The sequence below is a fragment of the Planococcus citri genome, chromosome 2 (genome assembly GCF_950023065.1).
Source record: "Planococcus citri chromosome 2, ihPlaCitr1.1, whole genome shotgun sequence".
NCBI classification, from domain to species: domain Eukaryota; kingdom Metazoa; phylum Arthropoda; class Insecta; order Hemiptera; family Pseudococcidae; genus Planococcus; species Planococcus citri.
This window is the reverse complement of record NC_088678.1, coordinates 181,173-208,714: the sequence shown is the minus strand read 5'-3', so window position 1 is coordinate 208,714 and position 27,542 is coordinate 181,173. Positions and strand designations below refer to the sequence as shown.

The following is a 27,542-nucleotide window of genomic DNA, read 5'->3' as shown; positions in this document are numbered from 1 at the left end:
CACGGATAACAGAACCATTCCGTTCGAAAGTTTTGCCACGTCCATGAGCATTACTCCGTGTCGTGGTCAGTTTTTGTCGTTAGAATTTTTTATTCGAATACTTGGTCCACATCGATTGCACCGAAACGAATATCAAAAATCGTTGTTTTCCAACAAGTAGATGGTTTTCTTGAATGAATCACGTTGTTTTCTCTGGACTATTTTTCTAAACATCATCCGCTGTTCTGTTCCTATAAATTGCGATTCTATTATCGTTGATGCGAGCTGACGATTGATTTTTCCAATATCAATCCGAGTGAAAATTGCCGAGTGTACTTTTGGTGACAATAAAAAGTTCCAACGTAAGTACAACTTTATGTAATACTCTATTTACTAGTGTACAGTCCTTAAACTTACTCGCGCTGACTCGGATTTTAACCTTGACATCGATTTCACGTTTACACGTCGTATGCATTCGAATGTGTAAGATCTGCGTATGCTTATAATTAGGATATTTCGGCGATATAAGTGAAATTTAACTCGCTGGAATCGGCAATTTCGAGTGAGTTTGCATCGAATGATACTTCTCGAGGAAAATATTCGACAGTTTTATTTACTCGGCGATTACGCGCAGCTAAGTAGGTAAGGTTAGTCATCATGAAGCGAGCGTGTGAGAGAGATCGAAAAACCTTTTGTTCTAATTTTGCATCGGTAGTTAGTCGAATAGTACGTCGCAGGTATTTCGATTATTAGCGGTCTGGCATATTTTTATTTTCGATGCTGTCCGTTGGAATCTACTCGCGTATGTGAAATGAAAGTAATGGCATGGCAGCGATAGCCGTAGTGAAAGCGAGTAAGGAATTTTCCTTTTCAAAAAATATAACGACGTCGTTTTCCAAAATATCGGAGAACGAGTGATTTCATACCTAGACCTACCCACATAAGTACGTAGGTAAAGGTACAAATACGGAGACGAGCGAGTAGATGAATGTGTGTTACATTGGTAGTCGTACCAAGGTGACGTTGACGTTGACGATAACCGTTCGTGTTCTGTTAGTGGTTTTGAAGAATGCGGATGTTGTTTCTATCGATTTGTTTTCTTTTTCAGCGAATTGTTGTATGAGTCAAAAAACAGAAAAGCCAGTTCTATCAGGTCAGAGAATCAAGACCAGAAAACGAGGTAACTATGTTTTGTGTGTGTGGCTGATCCTCCTTACCCCAACCCTCCTCACGCATCGTTTTTCATTTTGTTATCGTTGTTTACCATTACGATTACGATTACGATTTTGTCCAGTTGTCCGTTTCAAAGTTTTCTCTCCTCTTCTTTGTTCGTTGCTTTTTCATTACCTAATCGATTTTATTTCGCGTCAGATGAAAAAGAGAAATATGATCCCGCCGGCTTCCGAGATTTCATCGTTGTTGGACTCAACGCTGCTGGACCTGACGTAGATGCCATATGGAAATTTTTAGATTCTGCCGGCTCCAAAGTAGACTATCGTCGATACGGCGAAGCACTTTTTGATATTTTAATCGCGGGCGGATTACTCGGTAAGATGATGCGATATCTAATACGACATTTACCACACATTACCTATGTATGTACTATGTACATACTATGGCACGTTTGATGTTCACATACCTACGAGTATAACGTAACGTAGCGCGTGACCAGAGTTGATTTTTTCATTTTAATTTCAATTCTCGTGTTTTTCGCATTATTCTGTAGTGCCTGGCGGTTCGATCGCGCAGGATGGCGATAAATTGTGCAAAACCAATTCGTGTATTTTCGAAGCGCCCGACGACATGACGTCGATGAAGAATTTTGAACAGGTAAAGAGTTACGGCGGCGGCGGCGGCCCTGCGTTTTTCGCATCTACATAATTTCGACTTTTATTCGCAGGTGTTCGTCAAACTGATGAGACGCTACAAATATCTGGAAAAAATGTTCTTCGAGGAGATGAAAAAAGTTTTGATATTCATCAAAGGATTTAACGAAGCCGAACGGACGAAATTAGCTCGCATGACTGCGCTCTGGATCGCAAATAATTCAGTTCAACCGCAAGTGCTTACGGTTCTAAACAACGTAAGAGCATTACGTATTTTTATTTTTATTTTTTCGTTTCGCCTCAATCGTGTCGAGTTCTAAACGTGCCGCGCATTGCAGGAACATTTGGTGAAAGACGGTTTAGCGTTGGAGTTTTTGATCGAAGTTTTTGTGACGTGGAAACAAGAGAAAGGATTGTCCAGTTTGATGACGGCCTTGAAAAAAAGTGGCTTGGAAAAGAGGTACGTATCGATGGAGACTGCTCGTCTAAATGTGTCTCGCACGTTTTACGCTCTTTCTAACAGCTAAAATTTTGTTCTTGCGCGCAGTTTGATGGAATTCGTGCCACCCAATAAACGTACCGAAGATTATTTCAAATCGGTTTTCGAGGAAAAGGGATTGAACGATATAGTTAAATTGCATCTGGCACAGGTGAGTGATGCAGCGCAGCGCAGCGCAGTGCTGTGAAGTGAAGTACGCTAACGTTTCGCTTATCCTCGTGTCAACAGGAAAGTCAAGGCGCCAAACGAAGTTTAGAACGTCACTTGAGCGCGAAATTAGCGGAAGAGTATCCTGTCAAAGAAATCATCGGCGAAGTGCAGAAAATGGCCGCTAAAGCGAGCATTCCGGAGCACGAAGTCGCCATATTGGTAAGTGCGGTCGCGTCAGAGTCTGGCGTTATCGCCGTAATAATTCTGTTGATTGATTGATTGATTGATTGGTCGGTCGGTCGGTCTGTCTGTAATGCCCTTTTTATGCGACGCAGGTTTGGTCCGTGGTCATGTCTCACGCCGAATGGAATAAGAAGGAAGAACTATTGACTGAACAAGCTCTGAAGCATTTAAAGCAGTACACCATGTTGTTGGCGGCTTTTACCACCACCGCACGTTCGGAACTAGCTCTCATGCTCAAAGTTCAAGAATATTGTTACGAAAACATGAATTTCATGAAAGTCTTCCAGAAAATTATCTTATTATTCTATAAAAGTGAGCATATCGCGTACTCGGTCGATTGATCGTACCGTACCTAGGTACCACCAGTTACCAACGTATTTGTAACTTGTTTTGCGCGTGTGTTCGTTTAGCCGATATTATATCCGAAGAGGTCATTTTGAAATGGTACAAAGAAGCGCATTCCAGCAAAGGCAAAATCATGTTCTTGCAACAAATGAAATCTTTCATAGAATGGTTGCAAAGCGCCGAAGAAGGTAAGTGTAGTCCATTTTGCGAGCGTCGTATCGGGTTTCTAGTATGGCTGTCATATCGATAAATTTGTTGCAGAGTCTGGTAGCGACGAGGACGAATAAATGTGATGCGGCTCCGAAATTGAATCTTGACCCTTCTCCCGCCTCCGCCTTCCCCTTCATCAATACAACGTGAGTAGGTGGTTTTCAGTAATCCGTCGTGTTATTACGGCGCATTTACCTCATTTTATACGCTCGATAGTTTTGTAGTTGATCGGATTAGTCGACTATGTAACCCATTATGCTACGCCTCGACTATCTTGTAGCCTTTGCAGGAATGTGAGATCGCTGTGGCGTGCGTGCGTGTCGAAAGTGCAATTATTGTTTTAAGGTTTTTGACTCGCGTCAATTTCAATTTATGCGGGTGTAATTTTACGTTGGCGAATTCGGGGCTGGGCTGGGCTGGGCTGGTGATGTTGAAAATGCCGTCTACGAAGCTACGACGAACGTTGTCTTTGAATTATTGCAATCGTAGCAGTAGGGAGACGGAGCGCCAAACCGTCAACGGCAAAATAATTGTTGGTTATATAGACTAGACATATACAGCATACGTACGAATATGTACTATATGAACGAGTATTATATAAAACACGCGTATTCGTATTTGCTAGCGATTACGCTTCGCAAGTGCGGTGATACTCGATTAGTTATGTACCTAACTAGCTACCTAAACCTACTTATCTAACTTGGTTTTTTCATCGTTTGTTTGTAGATACAAAATACATACAGTATAATCAAGCGTGGCTCGCGTTCTTCGCGTCCTCATTACGTTTGGTCGTCATTTTAAAAGTACCTCTCTAACTTCAATACGTGTTGCAATATTATACTTGCCTGTTTACCTGTGTATTTCATTTCTGAATTCCTGTTCGTATATCTGCGTGCGTTTCGGTTTGCCCGTCGCGTCGTCATCATCGCACCACCATCGCCATCGCCATCACACATCGACATCGGTGATACTGTACATTTGCCGAGAGCCACGAGCCGCGAGCCGCGAGCCGAAAACCGAAACCTAACAACGTGTGCGAATTTTATGTAACAAATCTTAATTTTATTTTAGCATATTTCGTTTGTAAAAAATTTTTTAAAGTAACTTTTTATTGTGAATTGGATATTTTTTTTACAGCATTTTATTGTGGTTTGCACTGCAGTCGATTAAAATTTATTTACATACCTACATTTATTTTGAATAGTACGCGAGTCTAGATTGATTTTTAATTATTGATATCGAACGGTTTTTTTTCTCTCTTCTTTTCTTTTTTTACTCGTATTTTATTAGTAATCGGTGGTATTTATAGGCGCTGAGCGGCGCGACTGTACGTGATACGTCGTATGTATTCTTATTATTGATTTGTCGTCTAGTAACAAGTACCTATATTCGCATTGTCGCATTCGCGTCTGTTGACCGACCGACCGACCGACCGACGACGAAACGTTTCGTTGAACGTTTTCGTGATCATACTCGTACTTACATATGTATATGTGTATTCGCCGTTCAAGCGCAATAAAAATATTCCTTTGAAAATTTTTCAAATTATTGTAATTTTCCAATACATTTTATTAAATAATCAGGCGTAAGCAATTATTTCGTCTTGGTCGACCATAGGCAATAGGCAAATAAAACCGCCAGGTTGGCGATTTGCGCTTCGCTTCGTCTCGTCTCGTTGCCCGGCTGGCGGCTACCGGACTGACGAATGAAGAAATCTTGGGAGAGTAACCGACACAACCAGCACTCGGCAGCAAAATGACGAGACTCTTACGTTACCGCGCTTGCGCTTCTCTAATTACGTGTCGTACAAACTCGTATTCGTTATTAATTAAGTGCGAGACTGATACAGTGATAAACAACAAAAATTAGTCCGTCAAGAGGTATTTATGTATATTTGATATTTGGTACCTATTCGGTATTTGCACCGTCAACATACGTAACATGAACACCGAACAGTAGACAATAAATTTAGCATGTAGATACGTAGTACGTACGAAGATTGATACAGAATAATTATGAAATAACTAAGTAGATACTCGTAACTCTAACTGTACCTCCAGACCGACGTTGCATCATACGGATGAACAATACACCAATACACGAATACACGATGGCCGGTCTTTGAATTAAAAATATTACACATTTTACAGGGTGTCTACTAAATCCAAAAAACAAAATTTCGTACTTTTATCGTATTTTTTTCGTACACTATATTTTTAGGGGGAGAGGGGGTGTATCGTGTCATTTCGGCTACAAAAATCAAAATTTTAACGTTGTGAGCAGTGTGGTCTTGTCAACAGAACTACGAAAAAACTGCCCATTTTGATGATTTGGGGGCCCAAAAGTGATTTTTCCCCAATTTTAAAAGAAGAAAAAAATTGGCCCGGGCCGAGCGATGCAAGGGTGAAAGTTTTTGAAAATTTGATTTCAAAAGACTTGAAAACGAGACGTTGAAAAAAAGAGCAAAGGGTCGAAAGGCCCGAGCGAGGCGAGGGCAAAAACTTTGGAAAATTCGTATTTCGACAGAATTATAAAAAAAAAAACAATGTTTTTGAATGCGAGGAGTTCGTTTTTTGGATTATAAAATTTTAGAATTGGAAAGATGTTCTTAGGATGTTAACTTTGATAAGAAAAAAGTCAGAGAACAGGTCCAAGTGAAGGCGAAAACTATTGAAAAATTATTGTATTTCGGGAAGTAGGTACGCGAGAATTTCATTTTTTATTTTGAAACTTTAAAAATTGAATACTTTGTTGACGATTTTTTAAAAAGAATTTCAATTTTGAAAAAGAAAAGAAAACAATCCCAAGCTAAGCGAGGGCAGAAGCTTTAGAAAATTGTAGTTGGAAAAGCGGAACAATATCAATTTTAATGTAAGAAATTCTGTTTTTCTAATCTTAATTCGCTCGGGCAAAAGCTTTTCTAAATTTGTAGTTTCAAGAAGCGAAACAGTAGTAATTTTAGAATGAAAAATCCATTTCTTCCACTAATGACATTTTAAAAAGTTTGTTTAAAACTGACTACTTTCCAAACACAACGAATAAGTTGAGAAAACTGAAAAAATTAAAATTTTGAGGATACATTATGGTAATTTTGTCGGCAAATTAACATTCAAATCCTTTCAAAATTTCGTGAGTTTTTGACGTTTTTTCCAACTTTTTTTTTTGGTAAATTCCTACGTTTTTCGTCCTGTAGACACCCTATTTCATGATCGGTCGAGGTAAATTATTGGTACATACGAGTAATAATAAAATATCTATTGAAACCACGGACGAGTACGTGTACGTGTACGTGTACATATTACGACAACTTTGAACTTTGTAATGTTGACTCGTCTAAACGTAAGTAAAGTACATAACACTAACAGTCGAAAGAATAAAGATGAACGTGTAATACGTATGTCTATGTACAAACATATACCTATTGGCTACTACCTAGTACCTGTACAGTGTACATATCGAAGTACCCAGTACAGAATATCATACTCGTAAGTCGTATCTCTGCGGGCGGTGACTGGTGACATACGAAGAAACACCATCAATCGTCAATCGCCAATCGTCAATCGTCATTCGCAGCGTCATAAGCCGGGGCACGTGCAATATGAACGAAACAGAAACATAACTTGCACGCGGCTCAGCCTATAAAGTACCACGTTACTTGGCTTGGGCTGCTTGCACTTTGTACTCTACAGTATACGAGTATACTCGTAAGGGTGCATCGCGTAATTTAAATCTCGCGTTTTCGTAGTTAACGATAAGTTGTTACGCTATGCGTATTGCGTATGCCAAGAGATGCTGACTGGTGTTAGTAGTGTAGTGCAACTGCGAGTGTTAAGTGTAACCGAAACCGCGGCCACAGGTTTGCTCACGTCAGTGATATCAGTATGGGGTATGTTGCGACGTGAATTTGCAGGTTTCCGATTCCTCGGTGTTGGTTGGTTTGTTTGGTACCCACACCCACACCCACTACCCAGCTACCTACATTAAAATAGCCGGCTGCGGCTCTCTCGTCATACGCATTACACGGCACGGCGAATAACTACGCATGCAGTATGTCTATAAATGTAACCTATGTAGATGTACGTACTTACACTTAGTTACATACGAGTAGCCTATATAACGTACGAGTACAACAGAATTTAACAATAAGGTTGCTAGCAAGTTACAAACAAGTATACACACTACAGCTACACAGCAAGCAGCTACGCGTCCGCGCTGTGGTGGTTTGTTGTTGAATTTGCAACAACCGTCGAGGGTACGGCCAGTCCGCTGGGCGCTGGGCGCTGGTCCACTACACATCAGTCATCATCACAGCACAGCACCGCACAGACAGGCCGGGACTGGTGCAATACTAACCAGTAAAGCAGTATTCATTTCGAGTAATGCTACTAGTCACGGCCTATCTGTAGAAGCGATATGGTAGATTTGGTTGCTGGGTTTCGATTGCATTCCGCATTCGTCCGTTCGTCCGTTCGTCAGCCGTCAGCACCGCAAAACCTGTAATTTCAATTTTTTTTACCATTACTTCATTAATTAATTGCGATATTCAAATTGTCCTGTAAATAGGTACTATAGGTACTATAGGTACTCGTACACATAAATACGCGTAGAAAATTGAAATTCTGACTGATTTTGAACTCGAACTCGAGATTGAAGTAGTTAGTAGATACAGATACCTACTGGAAATTTGTCGAGTGTTTCGCATACGGCACACGTAAAAGTAAAGGTAAAGGTAAACTACTCGTAACCTGCTAATACAAAATATAGGTACTTCTGCTTTTGCATATGCATATGCATATTGCATACCCGTCCCGCCGTCCGCCGCAAACGAATCAATATACTCGACTCGTATTCGTACTCGTACAACCACTACCACAGCACAGCCGCATGCAAACTCTCGTTAATTCGCCACTTTTCACGACGACTAGCGAATACCTACCTAGTACCTACCTACCTACCTACCTACACATACATATGGTAGGTAATGCTAGGTATGCGATGTAATGTATGTCTGTCTCTGTATGTGTATAAGCGACGTCGCGCGTCGACGTGACGTTCGGCAGGATCGCCGATCACTAATTTCACTACACCTGGTTCCTGGACTTGCCTACGATACCTAAGGTAAACCTTCATAAGCGACTTGTTGGTAACTGGTAAGTGGTAACCAGAGTGCCAGCTGTCGATCGAATAAGTTCCAAAAACTCCAAAACTGAATCATTTCATTTCCCACGCATACGCCGCCGTGGCCGTACGATTTAACCACGCTTGTTTGTTGTTGTACTCGTACTCGTACTCGTATAGTTGTTGTTGTTGTTTTTTTTTCACTTTGCTAATATGGACCTACCTGCACCTACGTAGTACGAGTACACGAGTATATTGCATGATACGAGCTACGAGTATGTATGCTAAAGAATCACCGAATCGCAACTCAACTTGAATGCAATTTTTCAAACGAATTTAAACCTCATTCTACATATAGGTAAGTAACGGTAGGTATGTACTATGTAGGTCTAGGTACTAGGTATACGAGTATTGTTCTAAATACGTACGAGTTGTTATCAAATTACGGATACTCGAAATCGCTTTCAATATAAAATCGCGCAAATCGCCCATCTTCTAATCCTTCCCTCCTCTCCTTGATTCCATAATTTTTACGCGTATCTTCGGTACATTTTGTACATACGTAAACGTATGTAAAAAAGACACGAGTTGACGCTTCAAATAAACGAACCCGAAAACAAAACACACCTACCCAGTACCCAGTACCCACAGGCCACAGCACAGTGCACAAGCACATCAATTTGCTAACAGCAGCTGTTAAACGGCAACATCTAACATCTATCGGTTCTGCTTTGAAATACCTACTACCTAGTACCTACTTATCTATACTGTGTGCACAACTTTCAAATTACACATAATATATCGTACAAGAGCAATTGACTAAGGTCTAGAATTTTTTTTAGGTTTTTTGTTTCGACTTTTCAAGAAATTGTTCGATGTATGACTGTATGTACATATTTTCAACAAAGTTTTTCTCAACAATTCGGGGTATATTTCAAAATCAAAGAAGCCAAATTCGTACGTACTTTACTTATCTGTACATAGTTTATATTATAGTTTTCGTACTTTTCAAAACGAAATACATATTTGGTATTTGGTATCACCGCACGTCATTTCTACCTAGTACCTAACTACCTACCCACAGTAGGTTCCTCCTCCCTCTTAACCAAACATCGTCACATCCGGGTGTTTGAAGATTTTTTATACAGTATTTTAAAGAGGTAGTCCAATTTTTTCCACGTAGGTATTTACTTACGTTAGATAAAATTTACGCCTCCCAAAAGTAACGTAACAACTTTATCCTTTAAACGGCATCGTGTCACAATTTTACGCCAATGGTATCGCTGAAAGGGAATCTCCGCAAAACCCGCGAATGGTATCACTACGAGGCAATCCCTCACACACCCTCTACCCAAATTGAGAAAAAGTTACATTTGTGGTATCATTGCGAGGGACTCCCCGGCGGAGGAAATTACCCTCCACCCTTAACCCCCACGTGATAAAAAATAAATATATTTTTTTTAATTTTTTGTCACACGAATAGTATCACTGTGAGGGATTCCTTCCCCGAATTACGCGGAGAATCTCTAATTCTCTATGCACAATACCATTTGAATGTTATTGATACGACGTATGTAAAAACTTGTAAAAATCATTCGTTGATTTCGAGAGGAAAAATTGGCGACTTTGATGAATTTTTGGTTGATTTCGCAACTTTTTCGCAACTGATATACCTACCTACTCGTATCGTAATACCTATGCACGAGTAGTGACTCGAATAATGGCGTTTCCAGCGAACTACAAAACGTACAGGGTGCCCAGAAATATCGAGCACCCCGAAGAAAGTTTTTCATTAAAAATATACGCGTAGGTTGGCAACGTGAACGGTTTAATAGATGCGTATGATTGGTGGAATGTTACCTACGTATCTCTCCAGTCCAACAACCAATCGTGTGCTATGTATCATTATTACTCGTATCATTCACTGTGACCATTTGACCAACCCAAGTATTTTAGTAGAAAACTTTTTTAGGGGTGCTCGATATTTCTGGGCACCCTGTAGGTAGAGGTATAGGTACATACTACATACGTCTACGTACAACCATACAAAATGAGTGCGCAAGTAAGGTGCACTCGTACGTCGTACACGTATAGTATAAGTATACAGAGAAGGACAAAGCTTACTAGCGCCGTGCAAAAAAGCAAAAATTACGATAGTATGGTGGCATTCTCGTATATAAGAGTATGGTAATGGTACAGCTACAGCAGTGCAAAAACCAAAAACCAAACCGAATACCGAATACCGAATACCGAATACCGAATACTGGCCCATTGAAGAGCGAGCGAAGGAGGTATGAGAAGCCCAAGCCCAACATAAACGCGCACACACTCGCGCACACACGCACGCAGAATGATCAGAAACAGAAAAGGGCTACCAAGTACCAACAAAAGATCAAGCACGCACCGCGCCATTTATGAATGCGAATCGCAATCGCAATCGCATGCCATTGTCATTGCCATTGCCTTGCTAGAGAAACGAAGCAAGCAAAATGAATTGGCGTGGCGTGGCGAAGGAAAGGCGAAAGAGCTCCAACGTTGGAAGAAAGAGGGATTAGGAAATATAGCAGCCCAGCAGCCGTGTACGGTGTAAAAAGAATAATGAATAGTAGGTACGAGTACGAGTACGAGTACACTGTACACAAAACATAATAAAGAATAGAAAAACTGGTCCTGGCGGCCCGAGTGGCAGGACTCGATGCGATAGCATTATAGCGATGGTTGTAACAAAAAGTCCGATGTGAATTGAATGGCAATAGAAAAACTAGGTTTCTTCGACTTAGAAATGGGTGTAGCAATAGGACCAGGTGTTTCCTGGCTTTTTTTTTCTTCATCATAATCTTCTTCTTCGACACTCGTAGTCGTAGTCGTAGTCGTAGTCGTAGTCGACTCACACCACCTTGCAGTACGCAGTACGCGTCGACATCTTCCTCTTGCTCTTGCATCTTGCAACCAATACTTCATCACTAACATACCACTGCTCTCTGCTCTCGTTCTCTCTCTCATCCATCTCCGTCCCCGTCGCCGTCACCGTATCTACACATAAACTAAACTACGAGTAAACTACTCGTGGTCGAATGGTCGTATGCGTATCATATCGTATCGTGTATCGTGTATCGTAGTAAACAGCTAACAGCTCCAACTAAACGCAACAGCTTCACCCTAAAGCCTACACGCGCACGCACGCACACGCACACGCACACACACTACCACGATACTACGATACCAGCATGGGCTAATACCTGATGTTGGTATTTTTTTTTTTTCTCTCCTAGTCCTATTTGTACAATTATTTTCTGCAGTCTACACTCTACAGCAACAAGAGCAATGCGCAGGTATTCGGCTTCGCTATCGCTATTGTAAGCGATGCATTAAGCATTATACTCGTACGTGTACGTCTACGTACTATACCTGATGCAGTGCAGCGCAGCGCATACGGCTAACGCTATCGCTAACGTTAACGTACCCCCTTCGTCTTGCTCTTGCTCTACAGCTCTAGCTTTTCTTTTTCGACCGCATTGATCATTCGATCTGGTCCTGGCTTTGGCAGTGCCACAACTAAGTGTTGGCAATGTGTGGCTGTGGGTGCGGTGAGACGAATACGAATACGAAATGCGAATTGCAAGTACAGTATTCGCTATGAAGCTGGGCATGGTATAGCCATAGGTAAATTGTAAGTAAAGGCCGAAATGCAGTATAACGCGGCGCGAATTTTGTCTTAATACGTGTACCTACCTCTTGCCTCTACCTACGTATTTGACAATACACGATACACATACACAGTACACAGTCACAAGGGAACTCTCCCATAATATGATAATCTCCGATTTGAATGAAACTTGGACTGGTGGAAAAGAGGACCTCAAAAAAAAACCAATCTCCCAATTTTCAGCTGCTCGAGTTGATTTTTCGATTTTTGACGAGCGTTTCAAGTTTTGCGTAACTATTTTCTATACTTTTTCTCGTGTTATGCGAAAAAATTCGATTTCTGATGATAATTGCAGATTTGACCGACGCGACGGTAGTACTTATCGATTAGGTATCGAGCGTAGACCCTTTGGCCAAAATTTCAGCTGCTCGAGTTGATGTGGTCAGGCATTGTAGCCAAATTTTTCTAAAAAAAGTGACTTTAGTGACTTTCATCAGTGAAAAAAGTGACCAAAAAAGTGACCAATTTTTTTTTTAATTCCAGCGTTCGGGAGAGCAGAAAATCGAAAAACAAAAGCAAAAAAACGTTCGATATCTCACCTATAAAAACTATTACTTTATTCTCCCGCCTGGCCCCACCGGAAAATTCGTTTTAAAAAAAATGTGAGAACGAGTAGTTCATTTTTTTATTTTCAAAATTTTAGAATTTGAATCATGTTTTTTTGAAGGAAGGTGATTTTGAGAATAAAAAAAGACAGACCTAATCGAGGGCGAAAGCACTTGAAAATTTGAATTTTGAGAGGCATAAAAACGATATTTTTTTGTGACAAGTTTATTTTTTGGCTTTAGAACTTGATTTAAAAAAAATAAATTTCCATCTTTATTTTGAAAAAGAAAAGAAAAAGGCAAAAGCTTTCGAAAATAGATGTTTCAAAAAGTAAAAATTTGTGTTTTTAAAATTCTGAAATTATTTAATAAAGAAAATTCGCATAAAATCCTTTGAAAATGAATAAAACAAAGATAATTTGGATAAAAAAACGAAAAAAATTCAAGAAAGTGACTTTTTTTGAAAGAAAAGTGACTAATAGTGACTTTTTGATGAAAAAAGTAACCAAAAGTGAACAAGTCACTATAAAAGTGACCCGCTACGATGCCTGGATGTGGTGGGGAGAAACAGCCATTTTTCGAATTCACATAATACGAGTACATACGCGTAGTACGTAGGTATGTATAACGTGATAAAAAACAGTAAAAAACCTTGTTTTCTGAACGAACGGCCGGATCCGGCCAATGATGGTACGCGTCGATTTTGGTATTCGGCACAGACTGTTTGACCAAAATTTGAGCCCTCCGAGTTGATTAGATGAGCTTAATTTACTGGTTTTTCAAATTTTTCAATCGCATTTATAAACCACCAGATGGACAAAAAATTCGATTTCTGATGATAATTGTAGATCCGGCCGGCGCGGCGCGGCGGTAGTACAATTACATATTAGTCGATTAGGTATCGAGCGTAGACCCTTGGTCAAAATTTCAGCTGCTGAAATTGATGTGGTAGGGAGAAACGGCCATTTTTCGAATTTACAGAACAACTTTACCCGTATAGAGACGGACCTACGCAAAACTTTAAACGCTCGTCAAAAATCGAAAAATCAACTCGTGCAGCTGAAAATTGGGGGATGGAGGTTTTTTGAGGTCCTCTTTCCACCAGTCTAAGTTTCATTCAAATCGGAGATTGTCATGTGGGAGGGTTCCCTCGTCAGCAGACACACAGACCTGCATCTTGGATCTGTCGGATCTGTCAAATTCGAATGTGGTCTGTGGCTGTGCTACGCGCGCGTGCGTGCGTATCTTGGGCTCGCAGTCAAGCCCATCTTCCCAATACAGTATACAGTACGTCTACGTACGCGTATTACGCAAGTCTAAGAGTAAGTAGGAAGCGGGAAGCGACTTTGCCACACAGTCACTGACCAGTGACCACTGAAACCTGCTCTCAAAAACTGCCACAGTTCAAGTAAAATGTTACAAAAAACTAGTTGAAAAAAAAATTAGTTACCGACACCTTACGTCTATACCTGCAACCATATCGATTCCATTTGGATTTTTGCAAAATCGTATTCAACTTGCGTACCTAGATGCGAATGCGAATGCGGATGTAGCATAGCATAGCATAGCATAGCTGCTGGTTGGTCGGCGCAGGCCGCAGCCGCAGCCGCAGCCGCAGATCGACCATCATCAACATGATGAGAAGAATGGTTGGGTTAGGTTATGTTATGTACCTCTACCTACCTAGGTATATCTAAGCAACGACAAGTAAGAAGAAAATTTTACGCCGAGCAGATGTTACGTGGTACATATGTACTCGTATGTATGTAGATGTACGCTGTGCTGGGAAAAACAAGCGGTGCCTTGTTACTCGGCACTGCGCTCGCACTCGCACCCGCCCCCGCGGCCGCCCCGCGCCCACAGCCCAAGACACATCACCTGATGGGCACGCGACTGCGACTACCGACTGGCACCAGGCGCAGCGCAGGGCACCATCCTCCATCCACCATCTACTTTGGTTGTTGAGCTGTTTAACCGTTCGACTTGGATTCGACGTTTACACATTTCATTTAGGTACCAATTCACGCGTACCATTACCATTACCATTACCATTCATTCGCATCGCATTTGCAGCCGCTGTCCCTGTCCGTGCATCTTGCATCGTGCATTCCGTGTTTTTTCACCTGCCCAATCAATGGAAGACGAACAGCGAGACTTTCACGACTACCCACCTAATCGTATTCCGTAAACAATTCTAAGCAACTCCAACCATTTACCTAGTAGGTACCTGAGTGTACTACCTACTACATACGAGTACATTTACGATTTACGTGTAATTTTGACTTTTTTATTTATCGTTTTTTCCATCTCGCGCTCGCGCTCGCGCTCCGTAGTGATTTTCATTTTTCATCGACGACGAAGCCGGGAGAGTGAGAGCGAGAGCGAGAGCGAGAGCGACAAAGTTCTTCCTTTTACACTCGCCAAATCGTAAAAATGAACGGGCAGAAAACTAGTAAAACAGCCCAACAGGCAACTACGAGTACATATATCATATATGTATATTGTATATAAAGCGCGAAAAAGGGGGGAGGGAAGGCAATAACACAGCGCTACATTGTCGGAATGATAATTTCTCACCAAGTTATTAGTTATACCTACTCGTAGGTGGTACACTAGGTACTAGGTAGACGTAGGTCGTAGAGGTGCGAATGTCATAAGGCCTACCATCAGCCACCAACAGTAAGAGCCTCGGACCATTCGTCATTCGTCTGTGCCACCACTGTCATTGCCACTGACACTGACACTGACGAGTCTGTCTTACTGATTGAGCCGTTGACGCCGACGGTTGACTGTTGATTGGTTCAACCACGAGCCAAAGCGTCCAGAGCAGAGCAGAGCAGAGCAGAGCAGAGCAGAGGTCAACATTTCTTTCCAACAATCTCTCGCGTTAACCCTTTCGGCTACGAGACAAACTGACGGATAAAACTTGAAGTGCTTTAAACTGAGTGAGGTCGGTTGCTGCCCAGAACTCAAAATTTGCTGGAAATCGCACATTCAGAAAGTATTCATGTCACAAATGGCAATAAACCTTAAATTGACTATTTCTCGATTTATGACACCGAATACCATTATAAATCAAAATCAAGCCTTCTGAGGCATCTGATATTTCAATATGAAAATATTGATAACAAGCATTTTTGAAAATAGAAAAAAAGATAAGCTAAAATGAAATAAGTTTGCGTAAAAAAAGAAATTTTTGAAGAAAAACAAGGCTTGCGACTTCAGACGGTTAGTCAAACTGCAAATGTTTGAAGGTGATTGCTTGTGGGAGGATTAAAATTGATGGAAAAATCTTTGTGTTATAGAGAGCATTTTTCGAAATTTTTAAAGGCCATGTCACAATTCAACGCTAATTTTCAATGAAATTCTGAAAAAAATGATATCATTTTCATTTTGTGACACATACATCTCTCTTGAGGTGATTTGCTTGGGCGAGTAAGTCACCTCAGAAGATGACTAGGTGAACTTTTGCGAGCATTTGAATTTTATGATAGATACTGTGTCATAATACAGCCCTCAATCTGGTTGGTCATAATGAGATGATAAAAATAAAATACGAATATCATGTTGTGAAATAACTGGAATTACTTTTTAGAAGTTATCTTACAGATAATGAATTCTTTGAACGCAGTCTTTATGACATAGTATCCATCATAAAATTCAAATGCTCGCAAAAGTTCACCTAGTCATCTTCTGAGGTGACTTACTCGCCCAAGCAAATCTCCTCAAGAGAGATGTATGTGTCACAAAATGAAAATGATATCATTTTTTTCAGAATTTCATTGAAAATTAGCGTTGAATTGTGACATGGCCTTTAAAAATTTCGAAAAATGCTCTCTATAACACAAAGATTTTTCCATCAATTTTAATCCTCCCACAAGCAATCACCTTCAAACATTTGCAGTTTGACTAACCGTCTGAAGTCGCAAGCCTTGTTTTTCTTCAAAAATTTCTTTTTTTACGCAAACTTATTTCATTTTAGCTTATCTTTTTTTCTATTTTCAAAAATGCTTGTTATCAATATTTTCATATTGAAATATCAGATGCCTCAGAAGGCTTGATTTTGATTTATAATGGTATTCGGTGTCATAAATCGAGAAATAGTCAATTTAAGGTTTATTGCCATTTGTGACATGAATACTTTCTGAATGTGCGATTTCCAGCAAATTTTGAGTTCTGGGCAGCAACCGACCTCACTCAGTTTAAAGCACTTCAAGTTTTATCCGTCAGTTTGTCTCGTAGCCGAAAGGGTTAATAGGCAACTTAGAACGTTAAAACCCAGCTACCCAGCTGAATTAAGCAAAACTTTAGCCATTTGGTAGTGATAATGGTAAAAGCTACGGCTATGGCTAATAGCTATGATATGTCTACGCCTAAGTGTTACAAAACACCGATGTTGTGGCCTCTTTCTGATCACTTCAAGCGCGAAGTGAGTGGTCTATGCGAAACATACATACGCGACGCGTGTATGGTCTGGGTCTGGGTCTGACTGTACCTAGTACCTACATAAGCTACTCGTGCATACGCGTAATATAATGTATGCAGAAGTACATACATACATTGCACAGGGTCTACAATAATATCGAGTCGAGCATAGCTGGCGTGGCGTGGCGGAAATTTTTGAGACAAAAATGCGCGTTTGCACTTTGCACTTGGCTGGCAGCGCCGAGTCGTATCAAAATTCAAAATACCAGTACAGTACGCTGATCAACGTTGTAAACCTCTCTACGCTGATATTATCCGAGAGCCTCTTCTTACTATCCACTCGGCAAATTTGACCAATTTTCGACTTGGGAAGTAGACTTACTTTTGCGGTTGCGCCAGCGCCAGCGCCCCTTTCCATCAAAGGTGTTGTAGTGCGCTGTCGATTGATAGTGATTGTCCCTCTCTCCCGCTTCTCAATAGGTAATTAAAACGCCAACTTATACTCGATTCGCCGAGACTCGCAACTTTTTTCAAACAACGTCTCGTCGCATCGTACCTCTACCTACCCCTACCCTCGCACCACTCGACCACTGTACGACTCGCAAAATTACGTACGAATACCTACATGGTATGGAAACGCGCGTATTTGACCTGAAAATCGTCGCGGCAGTCTGAATTTTCGGTAAAGTTGCGTCACGTCATTTTGAATGAAAATTGAGAAGACGGCCGGGCCAGATCTAGCCATCTGCACTCTGCAGTAAGAAATTCGGCACCAAGCTACCGAGTCCCAAAGTAGCGAGCAGAGTGACGGCCAAGCGACTAGCGAGTACATACTACATAGGGCGCTTCTTCGACTGACATATTTTTTCGCCTTTCGCCATTTGCCGGCTCACCCCAACTTCGATTCCAGCATTAAGGTGCAAAAGTCTTACTCTGCGGATCAATTGGCGCTCTCGAGGCTCGAACAAAAATCTATTCGCAAGTCGGAATTCGACTACCTATACCGTAAACCGTAACCGTAGCTAGAGCTACAACCGGATACGCGATCAAACGTCAAACGATGGCTTTCCCAAGTTTGTCTACGTCCAACAGCTTGGGAAATTTCGCAATCGCAGCTGTACGTCTACCTACGTGGTACGAGTGGGAGTAGGTGGACCCCTCGGCTCGCCGGGTCCAGCCATGTCCACAGTTGACACTGACAGTACTCGCAGATCAATCAGCATCAAGGAGCACGAACGCCAACGTCCACGTCGGACGTCGCGCGTCGCAATATCGCATACAGGTAGCAAAGTACCGACAAAATACGTAATTAGCAAATAAATAAATAAATAAATAAATACTTACGCGAAAAGAAACGAAGCTAAATGTAATCCGCATTACGTGTCCTCTGGCGATTGCACCGCATCGTTCGAGGTAAGCCATCTTTCGTGGTACACCCCATGAGGCACACATGCTGCTGCTGCTGCTGCTGCTGCGGCTGTGATGGTGGTCAGCTGCTGATACAGTGATACACCGTCGACCATCGGTCGCGATTTCGCTATTATTTTCTCCAGTTCAGCGTCAAAAGTTGAAACGTTGATCGCGTAAAACACGTTCTACGGTGGTTGATACGCTCACGCTTCCGTAAGACTACGATCTACGGGATCCTTCAGGCTGTTACTCGTATTTGCAAAAAACGTGCGAGGTGCGAGTACCGCGAGCAACGCGTAAAGCGATTACACTCGAGCCGGTCGGGGAAAAGTCAGATACGAACGAGTAATGGCGAGTAAAGGACGATCGCGGTTCGCGGTTTCCGATAGAAAAATTCACACCAAACGATCGAAAAATCGGACTAGCGATAATCTGCTCGAGCAGATACGCGCAACAGGCTACTGCTACCGGCTATGGCTATACCACGAATCCAACCGCACATCTACTCGACACTCCGTTCTTTTTCCTCATCGCATCGCCAACAGTACGACTTTCGGTTGCGCTGCCGAAAAGCTGGACCGGAATATCGCAGTTGACTTTGGACGCCTCGACGGAACGGCCGAACAGGACGAATCACTTCAGTCATCAGGATCCGCAGATCGGCGCGGCGGAGGCGACAGCTTTAGCTGGTACCGCATTTGCATTTACCACAGAGACTGTACAAACTACAAACTACAACGCGATCGGCGATACGCCACGCCATACGAATTCGCTGCAACGAGCAGCTGATTCTATCTTCGATACGATTCTCCAAGCTGCCAAGTGCGAAGGATGATGATGATAGCGCCGGCGTCGAATGATGAATGATTGAACGACCATAACGATTGAAAAGAAGAAAACAAATATGCCGGCTGTCGACCGTTATTACTCACCGAAAGGCGAAAACTTATCAACACTGAATGACCGAATGATTGAACGGTTGGAGTTGGTCGGTTACTCAAACGTCAAACGGGTCAAACCAAACAGAATTAAAATAAAACACTGCAAAAAAAAATGCTTGGTAATGGTAATGCAAAAGGTAAGGTAATGCAACAGTCGAGATACTTGCACCTCTGGCTCAAGCACGGCACCATACCATTGCCTAAATGCCTTACCAACCACTACCACAACTTCCATCCACACCACACCACTACCAAATGTTCAACACTTTGAGTATTACTACACACTACACAATAATATGACCCTACGAAGCACGAACAACAAATACGGTACGACCCGGTGCAACACAACTCACGCAACGTAACGTAACCAGCGTTGACGTCACGTTTAATTATTACAACTCAACTTTCAGTTTCACCTTCCGGCCACGTACCACCACCCTTCTTCTGCAGTTCTGTGTTCCGTTCGCCGTTCCGTTTCGTTTTTGTGTCCGTTCTGGCAGCACGGGGTTTTCCGTTTTCGTTTCACTTTCACGTTTCACCGGTTTCACGTTCCTTCGTGTTACCTGAGCTACCAGGTACCTGACTTTTGAGTTTTTGATAAAAAAAAAAAATGGAATAAATAAAAATAATATTGATAAAAAACAAGGAGCGAAGTGTGCACTGAGCGCTTACTGAGCGAAGATACGAGTTCTGTGAAAATACCGAAGATACCGACGAGGATGCTGATACTGCGATGAAGTTACCTCATTTCACAATTCACATACCTATCTAGTTATTTCTTCTGCGCGGAAGAATCGAGCGATTAATTTCAAATTTGCAGAATACCATGCGATAAAGGTTCTCTCCGCGTCACACTACACTCTGTAAATCTGATCACTTATCGCTAGAGCGATGCAAAAACTCAACTGGTACGACACTTTTATTTTATAGGTGGGAGACTCGAATTCGGAATTCACTCGACTCACGACTGCGTTACTGCGAAGATGACGGTAGATGCGGAATATGTTCGAAAGGTTGGTGCCGAATTGAAAAACGCGCGATATCCTCTAAAGAGAAGATTCCGAGCTCTCTTCACGCTGAAAAATTTGAAAAATGACGAATCCGTGCGAGTCATTAGCCAGTGTTTCGACGACAAATCGGCTCTACTGAAACACGAACTGGCTTATTGTTTAGGTCAAATAAATCTTCCGTCGGCGGTGTCCACCCTGATTCGAGTACTGGAAGACGAAGAGCAGCAGCCTGTCGTCCGTCACGAAGCTGGTAAAGTAACGCGTTAACGCGCCCGCCAAATTCTGTATTTTTGTTTCGTCGCGAGGCGAGATTTTTTTTAAAAAGTATCCGTCGCGCATTTTTAGCCGAAGCGTTGGGAGCCATCGGCGATAAACGGGCGATTAACACGTTGCGCAAATTTCAAACGAACCGTGTTACCGAAATAGCGGAAACCTGCGAAATAGCGTTGGGGCGACTGGAATTTTTGGACCACGGCGGCGCGGTAGACTCCAACATGTACGGTACCGTCGATCCCGCTCCTCCGAGCAGCGTCACCGATCTACCAACGTTGACGGAAATGTATTTGAATGAGAATCTCGGCATATTCGAACGCTATCGAGCTATGTTCGCGTTGAGAAATTTGAATACCAACTCCAGCGTGGAAATAATCGCCAAAGGTAGTATTAGCTTTTTCTAACGGTCCGAGGTCGATAATCGATATACTTATACATATCGCATTTTTGTTTTACCTACCGCGTCAGTCATGTCGCGCAATATACATACATACATAGTCATACGTCGCGATTGTTAGGTTTCAGTTCGAAGAGCGCGCTCTTTCGTCACGAAGTTGCTTTCGTGCTGGGACAGTTGCAGAATCCTGCGAGTATTCCCGCTTTGACGAAAGTGGTGCGAGACGAATCCGAAAGTAACATGGTGAGACACGAAGCGATCGAAGCTCTCGGTTCCATCGGGACCTCGGACTGTGTCGAAATTATTCGTAAGTTTGTCGACGATTCCGATGACTTGGTTCGTGAAAGCTGCGTCGTAGCTTTAGACATTCGAGAGTATAACCATTCGTCTCAATTTCAACCTTTGGACGAGGACGTTTGATCAATGTGTACGATTTTCCTCTATTGTAAATAACTAAATATACGTTTGTTGCGATACCACCTACCTACTTGATACGCGGGTGCCGTTATTTGAATTGTAAATAAAAACTTTGCGTCCAGCATGCAGCTCTTCTCAAATTTTGAAAGTAAAAGTAAAACGAAAAACATCGTATTCGGCGTTTTTTTTACTCGTTAACTCGTTCTGAAATCGTTGGGCGACCATTCGCTTCAGAATGCGAAGGAAGGGGGTAGGGTCATGAAATGAAAAACGTTCATCATCACGCTGATACATACGCTAGAACCCAACATCGCAACAAAAAAAAAACAACAACAAAAAAAAAATCGAGTATATTACGAATTACAACAACCGCAGTAGATAAGTACATACATACATACATATTTGAAACAAAACTGAAACTACATACACTCGGTAGGTAATAGTACACGTACAACTACGTACGTAAGTTCGAGTACAATTTAGGAAAAATAACAATTAGGTACGTGTTCGGATGGCAATCGTATCGAACACGAAGCGTCGCATAACGCGAATGTACAATGCTTCAGTTGAGACGGTTAGTTTGTTTCTTTGTCGGTTGTAAATTCACTCTGGCTAAGTAATGATTGAAGGGTGAAGCTAAATAAGCGTATTCGCCAACAAATTGAACTTCGCAGATTCCTGAAATACGACCGTCCGTCGAATGCAGGCTGTCGATGATATCGCCGTTCTTATTGAATTTGATAATACTGACGCGTTTTATTTGAGGAAATACGTTCAAAAGCGTTTCGCAGTGACCAATCTGTGGAATACGCGGAAACATCATTATTATGTAAGTACGTACGTATTTTATTTGTTTGTTCGTTTTTTTTTTTTTCACGCAGCAGGACAGCTATAAGCAAAAGCGTAGAGGGCTGCGGCACAAATTCCACGCAGCAAGTTTACCGGTTAAGGCCTCGATAGAAAAACAAAACTTTTCACGAGAATTCCTCCCTCATCCTCCGCAATTTCTCCTCGGCTGAAGAATGTCTTTGAAGAAGAACAACGTAAGCCAGCCAGCCATGTCCGTGTTTGTCGAGTTTTTAGTACGTACGAAAGGCATACCTTATCACGTGGTTTTGGGACAACTTACCGAATGGATAGCTTTTTGCAACATATTATGCGGCCAATTTCGATCGATCAGCTCGAGAGCGCTTTGCGTGGTGGCTAGAAGTCGCGCGATCAATTTTCTAATCAAAGGATATCGGCCCATATTTCTCATAAACGCCGGAGTCAATTGGTCGTCTCTAGCCATAACGAGGCCTACGTAAAAATCTCCGTTTTCGTCGCTCCTCAGATTATCTGGCGAACCAGGTAATCCGTCCGCAAAAACGTCGAAACTGCCTTTTTTAGCTCCTTTCAAATAGTACCTGCGAGTAACAATAAGGTTTCAATTCCACGTAATTCGTGTCGAAAAACTTACACATACTACACGTTTACATAAAATGTATGTACGTTCAAACTGTAGCGCCCAACTACACATGTAGTACTTATACTGTTGCGGTTGTGCGGTAGCTTACCTCAGAACGCGGAATTTCATCGTTTCTGCGACCAAAATAAAGGATTCGTCCTTTGCCAACGCGACTCCATTGGCAAATGATATGCCATTCATAAGCACAGTATTCGTTCCATCTTGAGGATTATACTTGATGAGACTACGCGGGGAAAAAACGGTCGGAAAGAAGATGTTTATGAAAAACCGCTCGAAAGCCTCCGATTAAAAAAAAGCAAGCAAGCAAGCAAGCAAGCAAACAAACAAAAAAAAAAAAAAATGTTGAAAAATGCGCGTAAGTAGTACATATGTATTCGACTTACCGCCCGCTACCATCGGCAAGCATGGAATATGCGAGATTTTTTAAATCGAAATTACTATCGGAATCCGTCCAATAAACAGAGCCATCGGAAGCGACGAGCAAAGAGTTAAACAACTTGGCAGTTTTTCCTTCGATAAGAGTATCTGGGCGCACCAACTGCGACACGGTTCCTGAAACGAAAACCAACAAAATAAGAGAAAAACGAATAGTTGATCGACACTATGAACTACTCGTAGGTAGGTACATATGTGTTGGATTTCAAGTACGGATTCGGCTAGTGCCTTCGATACTTGGTAGTAGGTAAGGTACATTACATATACATACTACATATAAAGCCAGAGCACATTTTGACTAAAAAAGAAAGAAATTTTCTCCAAGTATATGTGGCAGTCGCCTAACTTTAGAAGAGCGAAGGAGGGAGAAGGAGAAGAAGGGGAAGAATGAGAAAGGACTCGTATACTACGGTAACTTACCGGTAGTTGTGTTAACTTTGAATAAACCGTAGTAAGCATCGGCTACGTACAAATCTTTGGAGCTTGGATCCAAATGTAAGCCGAGTGGTCTGCCACAAATGTGCTCTTGGTGTATTCCTTCTGCAATTATCGCCGACAATGAAACAAAGCGAAAGACCAAAAAACATGCGGTGTTAATCGAAAAATAGGCCAAGTCGAACATCGTAAGTACAATAATAGTACGTATAATTTCGAGTACGATATAAATTGCGTATGTACTATGCGCAGCAGTAACTAAATTTATGCTACCATACTCGTACGTAAACGCGTATGCAACGATAACAGAGGATAACAAGACATACAGTAGGATGCAAATTAGTTCTCGAAGGATAGGGCAATTTCATCCGCGATAATTTTTTCATTTTTTATCAAAATTGTTAGCGGTATTGTTGTAGCGAGGTTTTAAAAAACAATGAAATGTTGCGATTTCGATTTCGCTGTTGTACCGCACTAACGTAATTTGCACTCTACTGTAGGACCCGAACAATTTTCATTACAGTCGTAAGATGTATGCTCCAACGTACGAGTACAGTACATGTACATAAAAATACTTGTATAAGCGTGTCAGGCAACACGAAACACGAAACACGAGGCGTACGTCTAGCTAGTAGTCAGACTAGCCACCTGCCACTCAGCCAGTAGGTACTAAATATGTAATTATAATTACCGAATACTAGTACCTAGCAGGCGAGCAGGCTAGCAGGCTAGCACCTACAAACAAAATCTTAAGCAAGCAAGAAGTAAGTACATATATATGTAGGTAACTATTTTGTAGATATGCGTGTAGATAATATTAGGTATAGAGGTATACTACACCCTATACTATGTACTTAAATACGGGTTGCGCAGAAATATCGAGAACCCCCCCAAAAAGTTTTTTGTCATACCTACGTTTCGGCTGGTCACAAAGAATGATACTCGTACGAGTAATAATGATAGCGTACGATTATTTGACGGACTGAGGTGAGGTAATAACATTCCACCGATCATACTCGTATGCAACAATTTTCCCGTTGCCAACCCATATTTTTAATAAAAAACTTTCTTTAGGGAACTCGATATTTTTGCGCACCCTGTCTGTATCCATATATGTACTATGTACAAGTATGTATGTACTTGCTTTTGTGTGGTAGGTACTAGTAGGTACCCGATATGCACAAGCGCGTCATTAAAATTAACCAACCGCGAGTAACTTTCTACCGTATTTCGGATAGGTAGGTAATTGCCAATTGGTAATAGGTATAGCACTAGCAGGCAAACAGCATTCGGCGTTAACATGAAATAAACATTTATTATAGAAGCACCGGACGACAAAAAACAGAAACACTGCAACAGTTTAGGTGGAAGCTACGTAGCATATGCAACTTGGAAACCAAATCAGAAATCTTTCAAACGGCGCACCAGCGGCGGAGTAGCGGATAACAAAAACGAACAAAATATTACGGCCCCTTAACTCGCGTAGACGTCAAGTGTAAGGTGAGTATTATAAGTGCTACGAGTAAATTCTCCAAAAAAAAAAAAAAAAAAACAACAACAACAACAACTAAGAAGCGCAGCTCAAACAAAAAGAAATAAAATAACAGAATTGCGGTTGCGGCAAAGGTGCACTTGGCTGTTAGGTACCACTAGATATATAAAAGCTATCACGTGAAAACAAACGTACCTCTTATAACGTTGGAAAATTTCGTGAAATTCGAATACGATTTCCTTCGTTAGATTATTTAGGTAGGTATCTAATTACGAGTATTTAGTAGGTAACTAAAGTATTTTAGACTGTATAAATACGTAATTCATTCTGTCGTTGTCCCGCCGATAGCCTGAAATTCATCTTTAAAAATGCAAAATGCAAATAGAACGAAAAAAACAAAAACAAAAACAAAACAACCTATCAAATCGCTATCGTTATTCTGACTATATTGCTGGTAACCGTAAAACGTATTGTAGGTAGCGTACATTACATTACATTACATACAGTATGCGATATTACAAACATACGAGTATATGTGTAAGTATGTAGGTACAGTACATAGACATACAAATATCGAATAGGTAGGTTAGGTATGCACGAAAAATTACCGCACGATTTTCCAAATTTCACGAATGGTATCAACTTATCGTCGATTATTTTCAACACAAGTCCGCCGTGAACTCCGGTGTACAAAATTCCGTCGTCGTACGCGAGACTTTCGGGGCCTTTGATTAAATTCTCGAACAATCGTTCGGCTCCGTCCAATTTCTCGTTCAGCGATAACGCACCGAGCAACTTTTTGGTTGGAGGCAGCCTATAAAAAAGAAACAAAAAAACAAGAGCGAAAAATTTACAGCGGTCGCTTCCGCAAATCTGCCAACATTTTATACCCAGTCACTAATCAGTAATCGACACTCACTCGTACGCGGTGAATTCAGCATCGTAAGGCGGCAATCCAGGAGCAAATATTAGAGCGAGCACGATCGCGACCAAGGTTAACGAGCAATACAACCAATACTTGAGATTCAACATAACTGTTGTCGGTTAACAAAATTCTAGAACCGAGAAATATGAGGAATAGCGTGCGTAGTGTATAGTGTATGTATACCTATCTACAACTACTGTACATAGGTACCGGGTGTTTGTGTTTTACAAATAATTCGGCACTTACGAGTAGCCCACCTATTAAAATACGACGACATTTTTTTGATCCGTTCAACTTGCCGAACGACGAATCGCAATGGCGAAGCTGGTACGAATACGGAACCATTCGATCGCGTTATACAAATTCGCGATGCGTCGCAATTTCAACTCGATCGACATTCATTTCTCAACCAGTCGAGGATTATCTAATACGGATGTATTATGAATTATTACTTGCTAGATAACGCCGATAACAAAATTCGTCAATGCGGTAGTGCGGAATTCTCGAGGGCAGCGCGAGAATGCAGTCGCGAGAAATTCTCCGTAAGAATGATGGAACAGAATAACGGACACGCAGGTCGCAGAAACGAATATCGCGGTCGCCTTTGGCTCTTCGGCTTCTTCGCCAGTTCGATAGAGCTTTCACCTAAAAACAAGAATAAAGATTGATAAACAACGGTACGTATCGTACGGTGTTGGGTGTCGACAGCTTGTCACTACGCCTAGAAGGGAATTGGGACTTTGAATCGAATGATGGAAAATCAAATACCGTCTCAATCTACCTGTAAAACAAACGCAACTGTAAACGATACCCGGGATAATAATAATTTTTTCACACGCAATATAGAAACCGCAGCAGTCGCAGTCGCAGCCGTAAGTAACCGTAAGGCGTAGGCTGACGTCGAATAATATACGAATGCCGAAAGGCGATTAGGCGAAAACGAAACTTCAATTCAACATTCAGCTGAACTTGAAAAATATGAAGAATTGCGTTTTGCGTTATCAATTTCAATTTTATCAGTTTGCGCGTCAAGGTTTACCTGGTATAGAAAAAATGGTAAACAAGTTACTTACATTTACATACAACTGACGTGACGTGACACTTGCAAATTACGTTACGGTCTCGTAGTTCGCCGTTTCGGTAGGTTTCGGTTGTGGTTCCGCTGCGAGGTCATCATTGATCATGGCACGAACATAGTAGGGAACTGTAACCCAGGTATGTCAGACGGCCATTTTGTTCCTGGTTTGACAAACTTAGCATTGCAGTATATGGGAATTCGGCAAACTTTAACCG

The 27,542-nt window shown here is 41.6% G+C and overlaps 3 protein-coding genes and 1 long non-coding RNA gene across 8 annotated transcripts; 2 read left to right on the top strand and 2 right to left on the bottom strand.

The window, feature by feature from the left end:
• The first annotated feature begins 163 nt into the window (after positions 1-163).
• On the top strand, positions 164-4,831 carry kra (basic leucine zipper and W2 domain-containing protein kra). Its single transcript, XM_065347583.1, has 12 exons — positions 164-341; positions 1,088-1,159; positions 1,351-1,527; positions 1,706-1,809; positions 1,880-2,062; positions 2,144-2,265; positions 2,353-2,455; positions 2,533-2,673; positions 2,790-3,009; positions 3,108-3,230; positions 3,304-3,398; positions 3,979-4,831. Exons 2-11 carry the CDS (start codon positions 1,099-1,101, stop codon positions 3,327-3,329), a joined length of 1,260 nt encoding a protein of 419 aa, XP_065203655.1. The 5' UTR covers positions 164-341; positions 1,088-1,098; the 3' UTR covers positions 3,330-3,398; positions 3,979-4,831.
• On the bottom strand, positions 4,061-19,677 carry LOC135833825 (uncharacterized). The gene is made up of 2 exons (XR_010556561.1): positions 18,391-19,677; positions 4,061-7,746 (listed from the first exon to the last, which is right to left on the bottom strand). It is a non-coding gene; the product is annotated as an uncharacterized LOC135833825 (long non-coding RNA).
• Positions 19,678-20,011: 334 nt separating this feature from the next.
• LOC135833813 (deoxyhypusine hydroxylase-like) lies at positions 20,012-21,553 on the top strand. Its single transcript, XM_065347590.1, has 4 exons — positions 20,012-20,234; positions 20,328-20,657; positions 20,753-21,064; positions 21,199-21,553. The coding sequence occupies exons 2-4, from the start codon at positions 20,381-20,383 to the stop codon at positions 21,495-21,497; spliced, it is 888 nt and encodes a 295-aa protein (XP_065203662.1). The 5' UTR covers positions 20,012-20,234; positions 20,328-20,380; the 3' UTR covers positions 21,498-21,553.
• Positions 21,554-21,828: 275 nt separating this feature from the next.
• On the bottom strand, positions 21,829-27,249 carry LOC135833810 (adipocyte plasma membrane-associated protein Hemomucin-like). 5 transcript variants are annotated; one of them, XM_065347585.1, is made up of 9 exons: positions 27,018-27,246; positions 26,702-26,894; positions 26,244-26,379; positions 25,933-26,138; positions 23,818-23,937; positions 23,346-23,514; positions 23,051-23,185; positions 22,624-22,900; positions 21,829-22,293 (listed from the first exon to the last, which is right to left on the bottom strand). In XM_065347585.1, exons 3-9 carry the CDS (start codon positions 26,354-26,356, stop codon positions 22,057-22,059), a joined length of 1,257 nt encoding a protein of 418 aa, XP_065203657.1. In that variant the 5' UTR covers positions 26,357-26,379; positions 26,702-26,894; positions 27,018-27,246; the 3' UTR covers positions 21,829-22,056. The 5 variants fall into 5 exon arrangements, with proteins under 5 accessions (XP_065203657.1, XP_065203656.1, XP_065203660.1 ...); XM_065347584.1 differs by having other exon boundaries at positions 27,031-27,246; XM_065347588.1 differs by lacking the exon at positions 23,051-23,185 and having other exon boundaries at positions 27,031-27,249.
• Between the last annotated feature and the right edge of the window lie 293 nt (positions 27,250-27,542).